At 37.0% G+C, this 20,690-nt stretch overlaps 1 protein-coding gene across 1 annotated transcript in view; it reads left to right on the top strand.

Moving 5' to 3' along the window:
* Positions 1–20,057, top strand: part of UBE2W (ubiquitin conjugating enzyme E2 W) — a 32,272-nt gene extending 12,215 nt beyond the window's left edge. Inside the window, exons 2-6 of the mRNA XM_048938657.1 lie at positions 4,437–4,528; positions 10,869–10,971; positions 13,292–13,447; positions 15,193–15,268; positions 18,743–20,057. Coding sequence (XP_048794614.1) covers positions 4,437–4,528; positions 10,869–10,971; positions 13,292–13,447; positions 15,193–15,268; positions 18,743–18,756 — 441 coding nt within the window. The 3' untranslated portion in view covers positions 18,757–20,057. The remainder of the gene's footprint in view (positions 1–4,436; positions 4,529–10,868; positions 10,972–13,291; positions 13,448–15,192; positions 15,269–18,742) is intronic.
* Positions 20,058–20,690: the final 633 nt, after the last annotated feature.

Consider the following 20,690-nt stretch of genomic DNA (forward strand, 5'->3'; position numbering starts at 1 on the left):
ACTTTTGAATGAGTCAGCAAGAAAAATGTGATATAAATTAATGGGTTCTTTTTTTGTGCCCTTCTAACTGCAGAAATATCTAAAGGTATTATAGCTGTAGTTTGGTTGAAGTGAAATTACTCTGTTTCAAATGAGTGTCTGATTGAGAGAGTTTTGTTCTGTCAAGCTGACAGGACCTGTTAAAAGGTATTTTGAAGGCAGTCTGTGTTATCTACCATGCTTTCTGTTATCAGCTGGAAATGATTGGGATTTTAAGAAAATACAGAAGTGACAACGAATGGAGAAGCTACAGTTGAAAAAAGGATTAAAATCAACAAAATAGGATTCAGCAGAGAAAGCTATGATGTATTTAACTGTAAGGACCAGTGTTCCTTTGGTGAGGCTCCAGACAATGCTGCTGTGGGTTAACCACACAGAACAGATAGCTAGATCCCATGCAGCTGCTCAGTCAAACTGTCGTGTGATGGGGATGAGGATTGGAAAGGTAGAGTGAAAACTTGTGGGTGAGGCCAACACAATGCACATGAAGCTTTTGCTTCATTTAAGGAAAGCAAATAAGGAATCCGGTTGCAACTCTGCATTGGCAGATAAACACTTAGGTATTTGGAAGAAACCACAGTTACGTCATGCATAGGGGTCACTTGGGAAAACATAAACCAGGGCAGAATGCAGACTGAATGCAAGTAAAAAGCATTGTGCTGCTACAAGGAGAAGGCAAATATGTGGGACACATGCACAGAAATACAGCGAGTAAACATTCTTTTCAACTGTGCAGCTGTGAGGCTTCAGCAAAGTGGCTGATTTTGAATGTTGAGTTTCTGTATATATGTGTGTATCACATATTAAATAAGTTAGCAGCAAAAATGAAATACTTGGAAAAAAATGAGAATTTAAAGAATAGTCTATTTAGTAAAGATTGTTAAAGTAAGCTGGAAACAGGATTCTGTACCTGTAAGAAGAGTAGGAGGAGTGATTTGGTGTAATTTATTTCACTCGCATTTCTTACTGTGAAGAAAATTATTCCAATTGCAAAAGCAGCAGAACTAGAAGAGGTAAGGTAATGTGGGAAATAGTAAAGGCTTGTAACTTCAGTGATATGTAATAGTATATTTGATCCATACTTATGGTAGAAAGATGAAGAGATTACTTCCTTTAGTAATGATCAAGCTTTTAGTTTGTGAGATTGTACAAATGAGAAGGCAAAAAGTTGAGAAGATGTTAATCCGATATCCTTTGTCCTGCTGTGTATGCCACTGCTAATGGCAGTTTTGTTGCTGAAAAGCAGTAGCTACATTCATGGCTTTCAGACACGAAGTCTTTTTTTCCTCCGTGAGACAGCCCCTTTTCCAGTGTTTAATTTCAGAAACTTTAGGGAGTTTTTTCAGAGTCTTCTGATTAGCTGCATTCTGGGCTGAGTGTGCAAGAATGAAGAGTAGGCGGCAGCAGCTCGAAGAATATGGTTCTCCTCCTTTCTGGCATTTGAGATGACATTTGGTGTAATGTCCTTAAGGAGCCCTGCTAGAAGGGCACTGATGTACTGGAGTGAGTTCAGCAGATGGCTACCAAGATGATGAGGGGTTGAACTGCATGGTGTACAAGAGGTTATTCATTCTGAAGAAGAGAAAACAGAGAGGAGTTCGCACTGATGTCTTTGCTGGCCGGATGGGTGGGTGAGGGATAACAAGCCATGACTCCTCATAGCTAGAAGCCAAGGGGGAACAGACAGATTGGAATGGGTGATGTTTCAGTAAGATGTAAAAAGAACACTTTGTACTGTGAGAGTAGTCAAAGGGTGGAATGGAGTGACCAAAGTGGCCAATTAAAAGATTATTTTCTGAATGCTAGTTAGCTCCCTCTTTTTCAGTATTTGAATAGATTCTGGTTAGTAGATCATCATTACCTCTATGAATTTTGGACTGGTTTCTGTAGGGTACTGGATAGCATGTTCCAGAGAAGCTCTGTAGAAATCTATTAGTCTGCAGAAGTAGCTGAGTTTGATGCTTGTTAGAACAAATTTTGAAAACTTCTGGTGAAAGAGTATTGAGTCCTAGTATGTTTTTCAGTTAATCTGTGAAAGATTTGTATGGCATGGTTGATGAAGTGTTAAAGAACAGTAGAATTGTATATTTTACTTTTCCAAGTTGGAAAAAAAATGATACACCAGAGCTTCAGGTCTTAACTGTTTATCATTTTGTCCAGTAAAAGGCGTTCTCTTTGTGTAAAGACTGCCTTGCTTCTATCTTTAGACTGCAGTGGCTAGAATAACACTTATGAAACCTTAGAAGTACTTATTTCACCTTGAGCTGTCTGACACTTCCACGATTTGTCATGGTGGGGACTGGAGAAACCTAGAAATTGATTATGAAATGGTATTTTTGTCCTTTCATTTCAAAAGAAGTTATCTTAAGATGATAGATATAGCTGAAGTTGCTTCTTTCTCTGATAGAGAACCTTGAAAAAATGAAGAGCTTCTCTGATGGCAGCTGTTGGTCTCCTGTCCTATTTCTTGCTGCTTTGAGCTGGGGTCCTTTAATCCTCCAGTAATAAATGGTGCTCTTGGGGGGGGGGAACACAAAAAAAATCTCCCATTCAAAACCAAGTGAAGAACGAGTGCTAGAGGACGAGTCCTGGTTTCTTGGTTGATGGCACCCCTGCTGACATTTCCACAGGAGCTATGCCTGGAAACATCCTGTTAGTCAGGTGTGCGCTGGAGTTTTCCATGTGTGATAGGAAGTGATAGTCAGCTTTTCTTTGTCGTTTCCCTTGTTTCAAAGCAGTAAGATTCTTTGCTGAAACTTGTTTTCGTTTCTTGCTCAGTAGTAATGTTAGAGGTTTGCTTTTCTGGAGAGGCTTGTTTTATTTTGGCTTTTGTCTGAGTATTCAGTTTAATTCATGTTAGCAGTGTTAAATACAGTTGGTGTTACCACCTGAAGCTTCTTTCTCTACCATTTGGGGAGAAGAAAAATGAACACAAAGTCTTATATTACTAAATTATGTAGGCTTCTTATGAAAGAGTTGTTAATTGCGTTTTCAGCAATGTAGTTGGTGTGCAGTAAAAGCAGTAGCCTTAAATTAAAGTAGCCTTTAATTAAAATTCTTTTCTGACATAATGTGTCACTTCAAAACAAAATGATTTAATTTCTTACAAACAGGGCACTCAAAATGTGTATTCATCAGAAACTTTTGTACTGCAGGCACAAAGCAAGTTTTCAGGGCTGCTTAATAGTAAGTTATTTCAAAATGTAAACTGTGAAGGTGCCAGGGCTTTTTCTTCAGGATTTGCCTGAATTTATTGTAAACCTATTTCAAACATATTAATGAGATATTGAATCACTTCTGCATTGTGATTCAGCATCGGGAACAGTGGTTTGAGAATTAGTTTAGGAAAACCAACAACCCAAAGTTACAAATTTGTTTTAAACCTACATTTAAAAAAGAAGAAAAGTGTATGCTGAATGAAAATTAGGTACTGAACTCCAAAAGGAAATGTATTTTGTAATCCTTAGTGCTAGGTAAGCTTTAAATCTCATGTAAGGACATTTAGAATAGTAAGGATGATGGAAATGGACTGGTAAGCTGTAAACAAGAAAGTGTTGGCAGGAAAAGGGAGAATAAGATATGAGAGAGCCTTGACTTTTTCCGTTATGCGGACAGCTTGGAAATGACAAAACATATTGCATAATGTTTTATGGAGAGAAAAAAATACTCTTTGAAAGCATTGCCAATGGTAACACTTTACTGAGGTCCCATATTGCTCGCTCCGTACAACAGCTCTTAGTTTGTACAGAAAATAGTTGGTTGCAGCTACTGACTTCACCCTGTAAAAATAGGTGAGAATTACCTGACCTACTGGTACGGTACTTCTGTAAATATTACTCTGTAAGTTTTAAGATGCAGTTGTTTAAAAGTTATAAAGTGGTTTATTTTCTGCAGAATCACATAATCCAGTTTAGCTTTGTCTTCTGTCCCTTTGGGTGACCTAGGACAAGGGAAATGCTTGCACCAATGCCACATAGAATTATCTTAAACAATGAAGAGAAGGAAGAATTGTACTCTTAAAGTCTTGGAAAATTAATTGCAAATCTGATGCTATCTGGGGATTATGGAACAGTTACTGTTAAGAACAGAGGCATGATTTTCGTCTTTATTGTATCACAAAATCTGGGATACTCCTCTGTATTTTGTAATGCTTTGCTTACTGCTGTTGTAAATGTTGGAAAACGTTAGAAAACTCCCAGCATAAGGCCTGTGAATTTGCAGTTTGATTTCTTGCAGATGACTTTCTTCTTTCTCCACTTTTAATTACACTTTGTACTTAACATTAGATTCATTTAAAAATGTCTACTTTCAGTAATTGATTAACATTTACTTAAATGCATGTGCTCGTTGTTGAACTTAATGTAATATTCCAAATATTCCCTACAATTCCTTTTTAGAAAAGATTACAAAAGGAGCTATTGGCATTGCAAAATGATCCGCCTCCCGGAATGACTCTAAATGAAAAGAGCGTACAAAACTCCATTACACAGTAAGTATGTGGTATATATACTATATATATATGTATACATTGTTTAGTTTTTGTTATCAAGCTGAAAAATGTAAGCAATCAAAATCCCATCATACATTTTCCACTAATCATTCCAGGTAACATTCTGAACTTCTGTTTTTTATCTAGGGAATAAAACATTTTTCTAATTAATGGGTGTATTACCCAGCACAATGCAGAAATCTCAGGAACCAGCATAGTGAATTCATGAAATTCATATTAGGTATGTTACTGTTTAACAACATGGCAATTGGTATAAACTCTTCTTGGTTTGGAATAAAGCAATGTAAGAAACTCTTGCAGCTGCTAGCCTGTGAGACTCCTCTAAGTTTCATCAAAGAACAGAACTGATGTAGTTTTTTTTACAGTATTTAGATAGTTTCATAGTTATTAACTTCCATCCATGTTTTCTAAAAGAAGTGGAGAAAGGTTTTTAAAAAAGCAAAGTTGCTGAAGTTCATTTTTTGCACTGTTTTCTTTGCTGTGGTTTTATTTGGGATTAGTAAAACTGAAACAGGTTAGTTAAGTATTCTCTGCGTTTCATTGAAGTCAGCGGGTGTTTTCATTGTATTAAAATGCTTTCAATTGACTGACATTCAAAGACTTAGACTCTTTTAACGTTTTTGAATAATTTTGTCAAAGTTTTTCTTAGCTTAATTTTAGGGAAGTGTTAGATTTTTGCATCTACTAAGGTTTTCTATGAGTGTGAATTTCAGGCTGTTTTCTGTGATATGTGTGCCATTGACTGATGGATCAATTTAAAAATCTAACATGGAGCTGCCCAGTTGAAGTCGCTTCACATCTGAATTTCTGGTGATGGCACACAGGCTGTGCTACGTGAAGTTTTACACAACTGTTGCTTTTAATGTTCCTGCTTTTTGTGATACTTGATGCAGATGAATATTACTGAAACAAATTGAAACGGTGCTTCGTGGAATTTGTTACTAATAACAAACTGCTGTGCAATTCATGAATCGCAAGTTTTGTTTCTTGCTTTACTTTGTCATTTTCTTCAGGAAAAAAAGGTAAACATTTTATTTCTCAGAGAAAACTCAAATTTCTTTTCAACTTCTCTAAAGAGAAATAGTGACTAAAGTTATTTTACAGAAAATAAAGAGTTGTAAAAAGAAAAGCTTGGTTTTTTTATGCTCATAGTTTTCCATTATTCTAAGGATATCTTTGTTAGCAGACTGCTGCTACATTGTGTTTGGGTTTTTTTTTTTCTTGCTACGTGTAATTTTTATACCTTTCAATACGTTACAAATAGAAACTTCCTGTTTACAGTTGTGATAGTTGTTTGTTTTTCCAAATTGTTGCTGAGTAAAAAACTTCCTGCCATTATAAATATCTTTTTTTTTTCTTTTTCTTTTTTTTTGCCCTTTAAGGGCTTTCAATGCCAAGTAGAATGTTCTGAGATAATTAAATTGTGGTTAGAGCTGGTACAGTATAGATTTGTACTCACTTGGGTTTGAAAGGAGTTGAATCAATTAATTGAAGCCCATAGTGTAACTGGGTCATTTTAAACCCAGTTTAATCAGTTTCTTTTTAGTACACGTTAATTAGAAGTTTTGGCTTAAGCAAAACAAACCAAACAGAAAAAAGCCAGTAATACCTCAATCATAAGAAAAAACCGCAGTGTTTGGAAACAATTATCTTCTGCTTTCTAAGTAAAACTAGTTCAAAAACTGGAAAGTGGAGATTCTGGGTCACAAAGACCAATAAAGCTGCATAGCTTTAAAGATGCAGCACGTCTATAAATGTAAAGCAGAATGTATAGCAAGAGATAAGTAGTCTCAATTGCATCTAGAATAAATCATTACAGAATATCCTGAGTTGGAAGGGACCCATGAGACTCATCGAGTCCATCTCCTGGCTCTAGGCAAGACCATCCAAAATTAAAACTGTCTAAGAGTATTGTCCAAGTGCTTCTTGAAGGCCATGGCCATTGCCCTGAGGAGCCAAATCCAGGACCTGACCACCCTCTGGGGAAGAACCTTTCCCTACTACTCAATCTGATGTGGCTTCATGTCATTTTCTTGTGTACAGTCACTGCCACCAGAGTGCAGACATCACCACCAGTCCCTTTGCTCCCCTCATGAGAAGCTGTAGGCCGTCACGATGCTTCCCTTCAGCTTCCTCTTCTCTGGGCTAAACAGATTCAGTGGCCTCAGTCACTCTTGGCATCTTTTGCCTTCTAGGCTCTTTACCATCTTCATAATCCTCCTTTGGATGCAGTATAATACCTTTATGTCCTTACATTGTGACACCAAAACTGTACACTGTGTTTAAGGTGAGGCCACACCAGGGCAGAGCAGGGCAGTCCTTTCCCTCAATGTTCTAACAGTGCTAGGCCTGGTGCACTGCAGGGTATGGTTGGTCCCTTTGGCTACCAGGGCATACTGCTAATTTTGATTCAACTTGATGACAACCAAATGGCTTCCTACAAAGCCAGTCTCTTGTCCTCTGAGTCTCTACGTATATATGGAGTTACCCATCACAAGTGCAGAATTCAGCACTTGTTCTTTTTAAACTCCATGTGATCATCTAGTTTGCTGATTTGCCAAGATCTCACTGCAAGGCTTTTTTACCTCCAAGGGAGTCAACTTTTAGTGTCATTAACATTTAGTGTCATTAACAAACTTACCTAGTGTCCTTAGAATCCTGCGTTCAGATCAGTTATAAAAACACTGAAGAGAACAGGCTCTAAAATTGAGCCATGTGTAACCCCAGTAGTAACTGCCAGCCTGGAGTAACCCCATTTACTATAGCCATTTGAGCCTTACCTGTGAACCAATTGTTTACTTGTCATACTGTGAACTTCTCTAGCTGGATGCTGGCCATTTTGCCCTGAAGGCTACTGTAAGTGTTAAAAACTTTTCTGAAATTAAAAAAAAAAAAAAAAAAAAGGCAAAAAACCCTACATGTACTAGTTTCTCTTGATCAGCTATATGGACAACCTTGGTGTAAATGGCAATTAACTTAGTGAAGGAGGACTTTCACATAATGATCATGATCTAATGACTTCATTATTTCAAGTGTTTTTCAGTAACTTCCCGAATAATTTTTTATATTGTTTACAAGGCACTAAAGTGAGAATGACTGTCCTGTCATTACCAGGACGTATTTGTTGAACTTCTTGACAATTAAAACATTTGCTAACTTCCAGCCAGCCGAAACCTCTCCAGATTTCTAAAACCATTGAAAAATAATTGAAAGAGATCTTCTGGTGAGCTCTATAAATCCTCTCACACTCCACATATTTTCATATATCCAACTGGAACGGCAGATCCTGCAGAAATTCAGAGTCGGCTGGAAGTTTCTTTCCTCTAGCTCACCTCTGGTCCCCTTGTGGAGTTCTATCATCACTACTGCAGAGGCAAAAAAAGGCATTATATGTTTCTCCTTCATGAATATCCCTGTTTGTGAGGTAACTTAACTTGTCAAGTAATGAGCCAGTGTTCTCTGGTGCTCCTTTTGCTGTTTAAAAAAAGCCTTGATTCTAATGTCAGTACATTTTCTTTTTCCCCTTGAGGTTGTGAAGAAGGTCCCTGCTCAGCCAGGCCAGCCTTAATCTCCTCTTGCTTGATTTCTGATGCATTGAAATTCCCTTGCTCCTTTGCTCTTAAGATATGACTCTTAAAAGTGGCCAGCGCTGATGGGTGCCAATTTCTTCAAAAACAGATTCCTGCAGCATCTTACGAAGTAGTTCCCTGAGTAGCCTGAAGTCTGCTTTTCCCATATCCAGTGCTGAAGTTTTGGTGGCTGCTTTCCTGTCGCTAAAGATTTGAAACTCAGCTACTTTGTGGTCACTGTGGCCAAAGATGGCTGCTAATTGCTACTTCCCTGCAAGACTCTCTCTGTTTACAAGTAACAAATCTAGGAAGGCACCTTTCCTAGTAAGCTCCCTTAGTAATCTCCTGAGCCTATTTATATCAGTTATATCATATTCCCAGTTAAAGCTGGGAAGTAGAAATCATCTGTAAGGACAAGGGCAGCTGTTCTAGAAATATCCCTTAATTCATTGTAAAGTCATTCATCGGTGTTGTCATCCTGGTTGGGTGATCTGTGGTAGGTTCCTGCAACAATATCGGTTTCATTTGCTTTCCACCTAATCCTTAGTCAGAGGCACTCAACATGTAATTGCCAAGTGTCAGTGCCACACAATCCAACTCTGTTACATACAGTGACACCCCTTACTTAATCTGCAATTAAAGGGCTCTTCCCCATTACAGCCATTACCATATTCCTTCTGAGGAGGATGACAGCAGTTCTGTAGAGGAGCAAATTTTTCTAAAAATAAAATTATTTTAATGCAGTAGAGAAGAAGATGAGGGATTGATGCTGGAAGTAATACTGTTTAATGTCTTTATAGGTAGGTAACAGGGACAGTGGGATTGAGTGCATCCTCAGAAAATTTTCAGATGACTCCAAGCTGAGTGGTGCAATTGACATGCTAGAGGGAAGGGATGCCATCCAGAGGGACCTGGACATGCTTGAGAGTTGAGTCCATGCCAACCTCATGAAGTTCTACAAGGCCAAGTGTGAAGTCCTGCACTTGGATCAGGGCAATCCCAAACGCAAATACAGGCTGGGCAGATGTTTTGAGAGCAGCGTTCAGGAAAAAGATTTGAGGGTGTTGAGTCATGAAAGTCTTAAAATGAACCAACAAAATGCACTTGCATGCCCAGGAGGCCAACCATATCCAGGTTACATCAAGAAACGTGTGACCAATAGGTCGAAGGAGGTGATTCTGCCCCTCTACTCTGCTCTTGCAAGACCCCACTTGGAGAACTGTGTTCAGTTCTGGACCCCTCAACACAAGAAAGGCATTGAGCAGTTGGAGTGGGTCCAAGAGGAGGGTCACAAAGGTGATCAGAGGGCTGGAGGACCTTCCCTGCAAGGTTAGTCCGAGAGAGTTAGGGCTCTTCAGCCTAGAGAAGAGAAGGCTCAGGGGGAACCCTGTAGCAGCCTTCCAGTACCTGAAGGGAGTCTGTAGGAAAGCTGAGGAGGCCCTTTTTATAAAGGCATGTAGCAACAGGGCGGGGGGGGAGATAGCTTTAAACTGGAAGAGGGTAGATGTAGATTAGATGTTAAGAAAAAATTCTTTATTGTGAGTGTGGTGAGACACTGGAACAACGAGGTGGCAGATGCCCCTGTCCTGGAGGCATTCCAGCCCAGGCTGGTTGTGGCTTTGAGTAGCCTGGTCTAGAGGGAGGCGTCCCTGTCTATAGCACTGGGTTGGAACTAGATGATCTTAAATCTCTTTTCCAACTCAACCCATTCTGTGATTAGCGTGCACCACTTAAATACGGGGATAGCCTGTATGATGGCAGTATGGAGAGAGGCTGGGAGTAGTATCATCAGAACTTTCAGCTGAAATAGACCTTGTTCTTTGAATGCTTTTCTGTTCTGAAAAATCTCATTTGCCTCGCTTGCAACTGATGTAAACGAACTTACCTGAGAGTTTTTGTAGTCTTTTTTTTTTGTCTCTTGCTAAATCTTTATGTTACTTTGTCCCTCAGATGTGTGAAATTCTGTCAGTGAAAGACAGAAATGGGGAAGCAGTTTTACAAAGGATAGTACTAAATGATCAACAGAACTCTGAAGTGATGGAATTGACAGAGCAAGATGTTGCTATTTGTCCTGAACACTGCACAGAATCATATTTTTGCCTAAACTAAAACAAAACATGTCACTTTATTCCATGTTGTGATGGAAGGATCAGGTGCAGAAGAGAAGTACATCTTAATTACAGTTGCAAATCATCCATTTTCTATTTTTAATTTTCTATGACCTTTTCATTTTTATGCTGTTAACCTTTACAGTTTTATGGTTTCCTTGTGTGTCAGATTATGTAGCATTTCATTTCTAACTTCTTCACAGATGCACAGGAGCATCATTCCTTCTCACCCTGGGGATGCAGATTTTATTTTAATAAACTGTATTGATGATTTCCTTGACAGAAAGATAGAAACAACATGGAAGGAGAATGCCCGCTACCCTGTTATATTCCAAGCCTGTTTTTATGTGGGAATAGTCTCTGGAAGTCTTCTATGTCAGCTGTGGCTCATGTAATAGGGAATTGATGAGTCTGATGAGTTCAAGTCATCGTAGTTTGCAGTGCTATGGCAGTGCCTGTATATGAAATACCAAACTTGATCCTTTCAAATGTGGGCTTGAGGCATTATTCACTTCTGTAATGGCTATGCTAATGGAGATTTTGAAAGATTGGCTGCGTGGTAGTTGATTTTATTTGTCCTGTGCTCCAGGAGTAAAATAATAGTTTGTTAGTCCATAATACTGTTTTTTTCTCCATTCTTAGGTGGATTGTGGACATGGAAGGTGCTCCAGGAACGCTATACGAAGGGGAGAAATTTCAGCTTCTATTTAAGTTCAGTAGCCGATATCCTTTTGATTCGCCTCAGGTGTCCGCTTTCTTCCTTCCTACTTAATTCTACCTCTTAGAATAGTTGTGTGGCACATGCTGAATATTAATGCTGTTTGTATATCCTAATGTGAGGTTTAATTGTTTCTAGAAAAAAAAAAGCACATCTGCACAATATGTTTAACATAAATTGAAACGAATCTTCAATGAAGTGTAGTGTCTACTGCAGTCCACTTGGTTTCATGGAAGATGGAAGAACAATGTACACTTGAGCTTTATTTATATACTGTGAAAGAGCAACACAATAGTAGGAAGGTTCCTTTTGCTGCAGCACAGGCCTGAACGACAATTCTTTTGTCTCCTCTTCAGCTTCTAGTTCCTTTCTAAACCTCTTTCACCTACTGCCATTGTTAATATGGCTGTCAAAATAATGTGGTAGGGATTCTCATAAATACCTGGCATCTCTGGCAGGTCTGCAAATCTAGTGGTTATAATTGAAGTGTGCGCTACTGCTTTCATGATAACATTAAGTACTGGAGGGGCAGCATTACTGCTTGGGTGCAGAATGAGCTCTGTACATCCATCTGTCCATTGCCTGAGAGGAATGTTACAAATCATGGCTTGTAGGAGGAAAGTAGATGTTCAGTTATCACTTTGGCTCTCCTGAGAATGAAAGAAGAAACAAGAGTGCTTTAGTTCTGGCCCTGTTTCAGCTCAAAGTTTGAAGAGTCATCTCTGCTTTTCTCGTGGTTGTTGAAGCTCCAGCAAGGAGCTGCACCAGTCACTTAAAATGTAAAAATACGTATCTTTAAGTATTAAGGTAAAAACTAAGAAATGCTGACTCTTTAGTCTCAGGTTTTAAGGAATAAATTGGCACATTCCATTCCCATCTGCATTTCGTTAGGTTTGCAGTAAGCTACTCATAAGAGATCCACACGACCCCCTTTGTTTTGATTCCAAGCAGGTACTGTTTGTACTCAGTATCCAACATGTAAAAAAATTATTGTAAAAAAGCAATATAGATCAGTACGCATAGACAAATGTAGCTATTTCTTTGTAAGCATAAAAGACAATTAAGAATTTAAGTGCTGCATATTTAGTTGTAATGGCTAGAATTTCCATCGTGCTGCTGTACAATAATTTCATTCTCTGTTTTAAAGCTCTTGATTTATAATTCTTTCTCCTGTAAATCTACATTCTTTGAATTGGCAATTCATGTTTCTGCTGTTTAATCACTTAGTTGTTTTCTGCCTTAATTGAATGTTGTCTGTTATAGTGTGCATGCTTTTACTTACTAGTATGCCTAGTCCTTATTTTCCTGTAAAATGGAAACATTAGTTAGATATTAAATACGTTACTAAGTTACAAAGGTAAGCTTTTCAGTGCATAAAATGTACCAGATAAAAATCATTCTGCATCCACTTTTTTCTGCTGTCATAAAGAAAAATGCATGCCATTTGGCAAATAGGTTGAGCTTTCTCACCTCAGGTTCATTTGTGATTAAGGTGGAACTTCTTTCTGGTAGTCAGTAGTGCGATGGGGTGTGTGAACATGCACATGAACTTAGAAAATCTTAAGAAGATGTTGTGGTTTGAGTGGTATAGAGTTATTATGTCATTTTGTAAAAGATTGCAGTGCTTATGTTGGATAAGGAGCTCAGGAGGATAATGCTGCTGTGAGGATTTTGATTTTTTTACTCCCTTTTCATTGGTCCTGAGCTGACCTCATGTTTTTGTCAAACTTACTGTAAGAGCAGTAATTGTCAAAATTGATTTTCTAACCTTTATTATCCTTAAATGGAGGGAGGTTCTCAGTGCTGTTCTCTGTTGTTTGCTTCTGTTAAATGAAAGTAATTCCCACTTAAATAACAATCTAAAATATTTCCTATGTGATAATGTATTATGGTTGTAAAGAGTCCTTTATGTTATAGCTAATAGGATTAGTGTGTTTAACTCTTCTTGAGTTGTCCAGAATTACATCCTGTTGTGTCCATAGAAATACTAATTTGTGAATCTAACCTTCTGGATATGCATCTGGATTCCTTAGGATGTAAAAGACTGAGGTTTCAAGATTTAAAATCTTCAGTTAGATATATTTGTTGCTTTTATATTCTTTTTGTTTTGTAGCTATTCATAGGAATAAACTGCATTTCACTGTTTATGCAACTTCACTTTCACTAGCTAACAAGGCTTCTGTCATTTCATTTTACGTTTTGACTAACAGCTCAAAAAATGAATGAATATGGTATGTTGTATTATTTATTGTAAATGAAAATGTCAGAACCCACTTTATTTTACAAAAACTGTGTAGTTTTATTTGAAAGTTGGATGTTAAACATGTGTGTTGTTTTTTTTTTTTAGGTCATGTTTACTGGTGACAATATTCCTGTTCATCCACATGTTTATAGCAATGGTCATATCTGTTTGTCCATTCTAACAGAAGACTGGTCTCCAGCTCTCTCAGTGCAATCTGTTTGTCTTAGCATTATTAGCATGCTTTCCAGCTGCAAAGAAAAGGTATGAAGTTTTTTTGTCATAGAGTCACTGGCTTGGGTTGGAAGGGACCTTAAAGGTCATGTAGTTCCAGTCACCTTGTGATGGGCAGGGTTGCCACCGCCTGCTGATTTCAGCACCGTTGGAGTAGAATAAGTGAAAATTATTAGTTTTCTATTTTGCAAAGTAAGATTTTTTTGTTTCTGAAATTCTAAAATAGGCAAACTTGCTACATCTAAATTTCTGTTATTCAAAAGTATTAAGTTAGAACTGCAAACTAAATAGTACAGTAAGTACTTCGTAACTTTGTTTGATGGTAATCTGTTTGCATGGCTTTATTGGAGAAGAAGCGTAAATAGCATGCTTCTGTTTGTACCAATTCATTACATTATATTAACACAAAGTTAAATTCTTGCAGTTCTGTTAAAATTGTTTGTCTCTAAAGGCAACTCAAAACAACTGACGAAATGCGAAATGTCTTTTTTGCAGATGTCTAAGTTGTACCATTTTATTGACCTCGATCACTTTTATTTCAGAAAAGTAAATGATCCTAAGCTGCTTTTTGATCATAAATAAGTGATGCTCAGACTTTTCTTGGAAAAGAAGTTGCTCTTTTACTTTTGACCGTTAGTTTTGGAGTGGAATTTCTGTGGAGGTTAATTTGGTCAGAGCTTATACATATAGAATCATAGAATCACTCAGGTTGGAAAAGACCTTAAAGATCATAGAGTCCAACCATGAACTAACCATACTACCCTAACAACCCTCTGCTAAATCATGTCCCTGAGCACCACATCCAAATGGTTTTTAAACACATCCAGGGATGGTGACTCAACCCATTCCAGTGCTTAACAACCCTTTCTGTAAAGTTGTTTTTCCTGATATCCAACCTAACCTTACCCTGGCACAACTTGAAGCCATTTCCCCTCGTCCTGTCACCGGTGAGAAGAGACCAACCCTGCTCTCGCTGTAAGCACCTTTCAGGTATTGGAAGAGAGCAGTAAGGTCTCCCCTCAGCCTCCTTTTCCTCAGACTGAACAGCCCCAGTTCCTTCAGTCTCTCCTCATAGGCCATATTCTCCAAGCCCTTCACAAGCCTTGTTGCCCTTTTTGGGCCTGCTCCAGCACCTCAGTGTCCTTTTTGTACTGAGGTGTCCCAAACTGAACACAGTACTCGAGGTGAGGCCTCACCAGAGCTGAGTACAGGGGCAGATATGTGCTTTCCCAACATGCATATTTAACATATCCCAGTTGGTCCTACTCATGTGATTTTGAGAGGAAAATTTGATGTGAGAGGAAAATACCTCTCAAATTGCTTTGTTATATCCTCTGCCTCTGAGTTTGCCTAACGAAACCAAATGAACCAAAGTTCATTTTTCACCCATTCTAAGCTGGGATTTATCGGTGTGAACTGGATCTAATATATAGCAATTAGATAAAAAAAAAAAAAGGAAAGGAATTTCTCTCTTTTATTTTTTTTAATCAAAAATTGTTCCTTTCTCATGGGCTCTACTCTTTGCTTATTCTTCCTAATACCCACATATTCCTACCCCAGTCTTTCTCTAGGCTATTTGGATTTTATCATGGGATCTTAGCTTGGATTATCTGCAATAAAAGCCATTACCTAGATTTTTCTTGCAAGATGACTTTCCCTGTTGGCTGCTTTACTTTCACTATATTCACATAACCTTTCACAAACTTCTTAAATAGTTCATGTATTTACTATATGGGGATTGTTTGATTATTTGTAGGTCTTTTCTTCTGTTGCAGAGGCGACCTCCAGATAACTCATTTTATGTAAGAACATGTAACAAGAATCCAAAGAAAACAAAATGGTGGTATCATGGTAAGTATTTCTCTAAGACCAGGAATTTTGAAGACAATTGAAATGAAGGATAAATGTGTTGAAAGTCTTAAACTCATTAATTTCAAGTTTATGAAATGCTGTTTCTTGGATACTTGATGTGAATTTCTGTACATCTTATTTTAATAGCTCCCAAGTGAAATTTAGATAGCACAGATTCTATGTTTTGAATTGTTGGGCTAAATTGGAATAATAGCTCTTGTAAATTGTCTCAATCTATGAGAGGTCTTAAGTTTGAGGTGTAGAAAATCCTTAAAGTAAGTGTAGCTCTTTTTTCTCTTATTGCCAGTAATGCTTTTAAGGGCTTTTAAGGCTTTCACTGCAGTAGAAACACATTTACATGTTTCTAACAGTCACATATTTTCAGTTAATTCCACCATCTGTCAGAATTTTCTGCGTAGACAGTTGGATGACTTCAACACTCTTAGGAACTTATAGTTAGAGGTGTAGTAATAAGAGTTTACATGTACATGATAAATATTTATGTACTAGAATTGCTTTTTATAATACTACAGTGTCTGTAGTGCTAGTGTTGTTTTCTTGTTTTTTTTCCTTGTCATCTGCTCTTTATCTGACTTTATGCTGTGTGGTTTCTTTCTTCTGCTTCAGCATTTGTCATCTTCTTCCCAGAGCTAGGTTTGGCTGTATGTGCTAGTTGTGTCTGGTCCCTGAAAGAAAGTAAGACAGGATGGGAGGGACAGAGGCTTTGCTTTCCTTTTCTCTTGCTGGCTCTATGTTCTTGGCTTTCACTGGGAAAATACTGTCAAATAGTCATTGGGAAAGAGCAGAAAATGCTGTATGCTTAGATGATGCAGGGAGGAGCTGGTCTTACCTTTAAGTGAAGCATCCATCATAAGACATTCATTTTTCTGCTGTCTCCCTACACCAGGGAATGTTGTGTTTTGTATGTGAAGTGAGGTCAGGTAGTTTGAGATAGCAGGACTGGAGAGACGATGCTGCTTTCGTGCATAAATGCTCAAAAACCCAGAGATGCCTTAATAGTAAATGTTTGAGTTCCATAATATTTGCGGATGCCCATGGTTTTTTGACAAATGGAAGTGGAACAAAATGAAACTGTGCTACTCGTGATAGTCTAAAACAAGTTGATGTCAATCACAGTAAGGCCAGTGCTGTATGTCGTAGGGTGTAAGTATTTAAGAAACTTAAGGCTGCTTATCATATGGTTGTAAATAATGCTGTTTATGAAATTGACTCCAATAATAATTATACTCTTTCTCTGCAAGGATAATAGGCTGGATTTTTCATCTTCACTAGATTATTCAGTACTCACTTTTTCTTTTTTTTGTTTTTCACTCTTGCAGTATCTTTGCTGCTTAATTATTTTGAGTTTGCTTTATCTTTATTGGCAATTTTGGAATTTTTTTTATTTACTGTTTTAATTTTGTTTTTACTTGCTAGTTAATTCTACAGGGAAATGAAATTAAATTTCATTTATTGGCTTTATGTTGTAGTTAAAATAAGTCCTGCTTACTTTGCATTGGTACTACAGCCATCTCCTTTTGCTTGGGAGTTGTGTCTCTCAAGTAGAACAGATAATACTTTCATTTTTTATTCATGAAATTTGAGTTAAGTAAGCAAAAGATCAAATAAGTACAGAAAAAAAAAGTGGCTATTTGACTCTGAAAGTTACTATATAATTGTGACCCAGAAAGAAAATCAAGCTGCTTGTATTCCATTGAACAAATCATTTAGTTACCTCAAAGCAGTTATTCAGCAGTTGTTTTCTGAAAGTCGGAGAACCTACTAAGTCAGAGTAACCTGGAAAAGCAACTGAAGAGATGAGAAAACAAGTCAGTTCATTTAAATAAATTATTGTTTTGCTTCATAATATTCTCATTTGTTTTTACTTCCTTTTTAGCTACTAATTACAAAGGAGATCATAATTAAACTATTACTGTGCTTCCAATCCTTTTAAATTCTTAAATTAAAAAAGTAAAATCTTCAAATATTAGATAAAAAGTGTCCCTGACTCAACAAAGCAGCTTATTCTGTAAACAGTTATAGATCCTTGGTCATTACAAACTCAGCATCCTCAGAAGTCCTCTTTTAAAACCTGCTTTGTCTTACTAATGGTGTCTTTGACTACCATACTCAACACCTCCTTCAACTGTACATTGAATTTCACACTGACTTTCTCAGAGTTGGTTGTGCTGTGTCAAAGACAAAGGAGGATCTTCCAGATAAGGTTTTCTTAGCCATGTTAGGCTGAAATTGGTTTCATAAAGCTGTTGTCTATTCCTTTGTGTTGTTAAGAGGTAGAATTTTATGGGGAGAAAGAGTATGTGGCATTGGTGATTTTTTTCAGCCAGCAATTCCTTACTGCTTTTGGCTTTTGATTTTATTTTTTAAGAGGTGTTTTCCCTGATACTTCTAAACTTTTACTATGCTGTTTAAACACCTCATCATCTCTCTTGCGTTCTTACCCTTTTTTTTCCTTACATGTACAGCTTTGTTCCTTACCCTCTTAATAAAACAAAGGCTCTTTTCTTTTTTTTCCCTGATATGTAGTAGTACTGAGCACATAGTGTTTTCCCAGTGAGAATGTAGAACTGTTTGCTGCGACTTCTATTTTTACTGTTCATGGATTTAGTAATGTGTGCTGTTTGTATGGCTACCTTTTTCTGTGTGTGCAAGATTACAAGTTAGTGCATTAATGACTGGACAGTAAGTTTGTTTTCTGTTTACAAGCTTAATATCTCCTGTTACCAGTTGCAAATATTCTACATGTTGATATGTGGAGTGAAAGGTTTAAATGGGTAAGTTTCCTCAGGCAAATATTTGTATTTAAATATTAAAGTGTAGAGCAGGCACATCTGGCGCAGTATTCTCTTTTTTAATAGGTCCAGTCACAGTACTTAAAATTCAGTGAATATAAATATTTTCACATTTAAAGTCTTAGTGTTACAGGAGTGATGTATTGCCTTTGCATGGTTCGATCAGATGTAGTTTGTGTTGATTCTTGAGAAATATAAAAAACGTTAAGATTGGAGGCATCTGGATAAACCAACTCTGCTGACACATACTGATATATATTCCTTATGGAAAGATTTCTCAGTTTCAAAAATGGATGTAGGCCTGCTTTTACTTCAAGGGGGGCAAAATATTTAGTGTATTTGGTGTTTCCTTTTCCTAGTGTTTGACTTTCTATATATTGAATGTACTAATTACTGTCCTTTTGATTGACTGCTTGCCAATACTAATGCACTTAAGAATGTGTGGGTAGTAGTTCGGCAATTTTATATTTTATACTCTCATCTCTTTTTCTTGAGTCATTATTGAACAAAATTGTCAACTTATTCATTTGGTGTGTTTCCACTGCGCCTTAATTTCTGTGCCAGGAGTTGCTCATGCATACATCTCCTTGGTAATTCGGGCTTAGTATTTATGGTAAATATATAAACATTCTCTTTTTTTTTTTTTTATCTTATTTTAAAGATGACACATGTTGATGCCACCATTTTGTGATCCTCGTAGCAGAAGATAGTCCTACTGAGAAAACGAGCACTTTGATCATTCAGTCTTTGAACTTTAACCTTTGACTGGAAGTGACCTATAGGCAAAGAAGACTACTTCCTTTGACTGCATTTTTACTAGTGTGCATTCTGGGCGCATGTTGATCGCTGGTTCAGTCCATGCAACTGACATGCTTTTATTAGTCATACAGTATTAATGCAGGTGTCCAGAAATGTCAGAATAATTCCATTATTTTTATTTTAAGCTTTTGGAGAATTCCAGGTCTTCATATATTGTGCAATAACACTGAACTCCTTTGCGGTTTTGGTGCATCCATTGCCGGCAATGGACATTGTACCAGGGAAAGGTTTTTTGCTCCTGCCACAAAAAGATTGATGCGTAATAGAGCTGGGGAAAGTTTCAGATATTTGAATTATAAGCAAGGGATCTACCTGTACCTTAAAAGCCACCCCATTCTTTTGTATTTGGATTCTATGCACTGTGATCTCAAAACTAGCAGCATGAGGTAACATGCTTAGCTGAAGGACTGTAATAAGATCATTGCATATTTATTAAATTGTTTGTCTGCTGTCAAATTGTTTTGACATGGAAGGGTTTTCAAGTGACATTGGCAGGGAGGTACAATGTTATCCCTATGGTGAAATAAAACTACTTTTTGTATATAGTTATTCATATCTCTGAAGCAAAGGTATGAGTAATTTAGGGTATGAATGATTTAATCAAGAATTTATTTTGGAGATAAGAGAGGATGGCAGTGATATAACTGAACTTGCTGCAGTCCATAATTGGGCTTGTAATTTGTACTTTAGAGCTTTTTCCAAATAGATTGCACACTGTTATTTCCTGCTAGCCATCAGCATGAGCCCTACTGCCTACACCAATATTTCATTTATTTATGTGTTTGAAAGAAATCATATAACATTTTTGTTTGCATTCACTGTTTCTTTTGTTGTTGTATGTCATGTTTGAATGTTATGAAATATTTTGATTGAAAAGCTGAAAAGTCTGAAGTTATTTTCATGTAAATTATTTCTTTACCTTGTAAGCATCATCTTGTCTTTTAATCCTGTACTATAAAAAGAAAAAAAAAAATACATTTTTGACAGAGGCTTAATGTTTTGACAAAAAAGTGTGGACCTTCTTATTTAAGTTTAGACTAAAGTATATTTTCTTAACTTGCTTGTCCCTCACAACCATTATGTTTTGTTTGTTTTGTTTTTCCTCCAGGCTTTTACTTCACCCTTTCCCCGCTCCCCTCCCTCACCTCCTCCCCCCCCCCCCCAAAAAAAAGATGAAAAAGCCTAAAACCAGATTGATGTATTTTCTATGGAGCAACATTTTATTGAAATAATAGATAGTTGTTCTCACCACTCTGTAATATTTTGATACTGCAATTAGGTTATCTTTTTAGGAAGCACTTTTATAAACTTAATACCTTTACACGTATGCAAAATTTCTATGACTTTTATTTTTACTGTTGCCTTACTGTTGCGATCAAAAATAAAGAACCAAGTGGTCAATATGTGAATGTTCAGATGAAGCGACTACTTGATTAAAAAAAACAAACAGAAAATCAACAGTGACACAACCCAAACTGAATAACTACAAAAACAAATTGGCTGATAGTACTGAGTTTTTTAACTGCTGTATAATAACTGACAAATTTTATAGCCTTGTACATACTTCTCTGTTATCTAATGTTGAAAACATTTTTAAAAATGAAGAAGCATAACTCAGGGTGGATAGAGTTCAAATGGATTTGCTTTGGAGAAGTATTTTGTACAGCAATTATTGATACTGTCAGTAAAGTGAGGCTACAATATACTTCAGGAACTGCTATTTTTTCTACTGTATTGAAAATATCTCTTGGCCTTTAAAACGCAATGGTAAAATCTAGTTTTGAATATAA

Source organism: Lagopus muta, chromosome 3 (genome assembly GCF_023343835.1).
Source record: "Lagopus muta isolate bLagMut1 chromosome 3, bLagMut1 primary, whole genome shotgun sequence".
NCBI classification, from domain to species: domain Eukaryota; kingdom Metazoa; phylum Chordata; class Aves; order Galliformes; family Phasianidae; genus Lagopus; species Lagopus muta.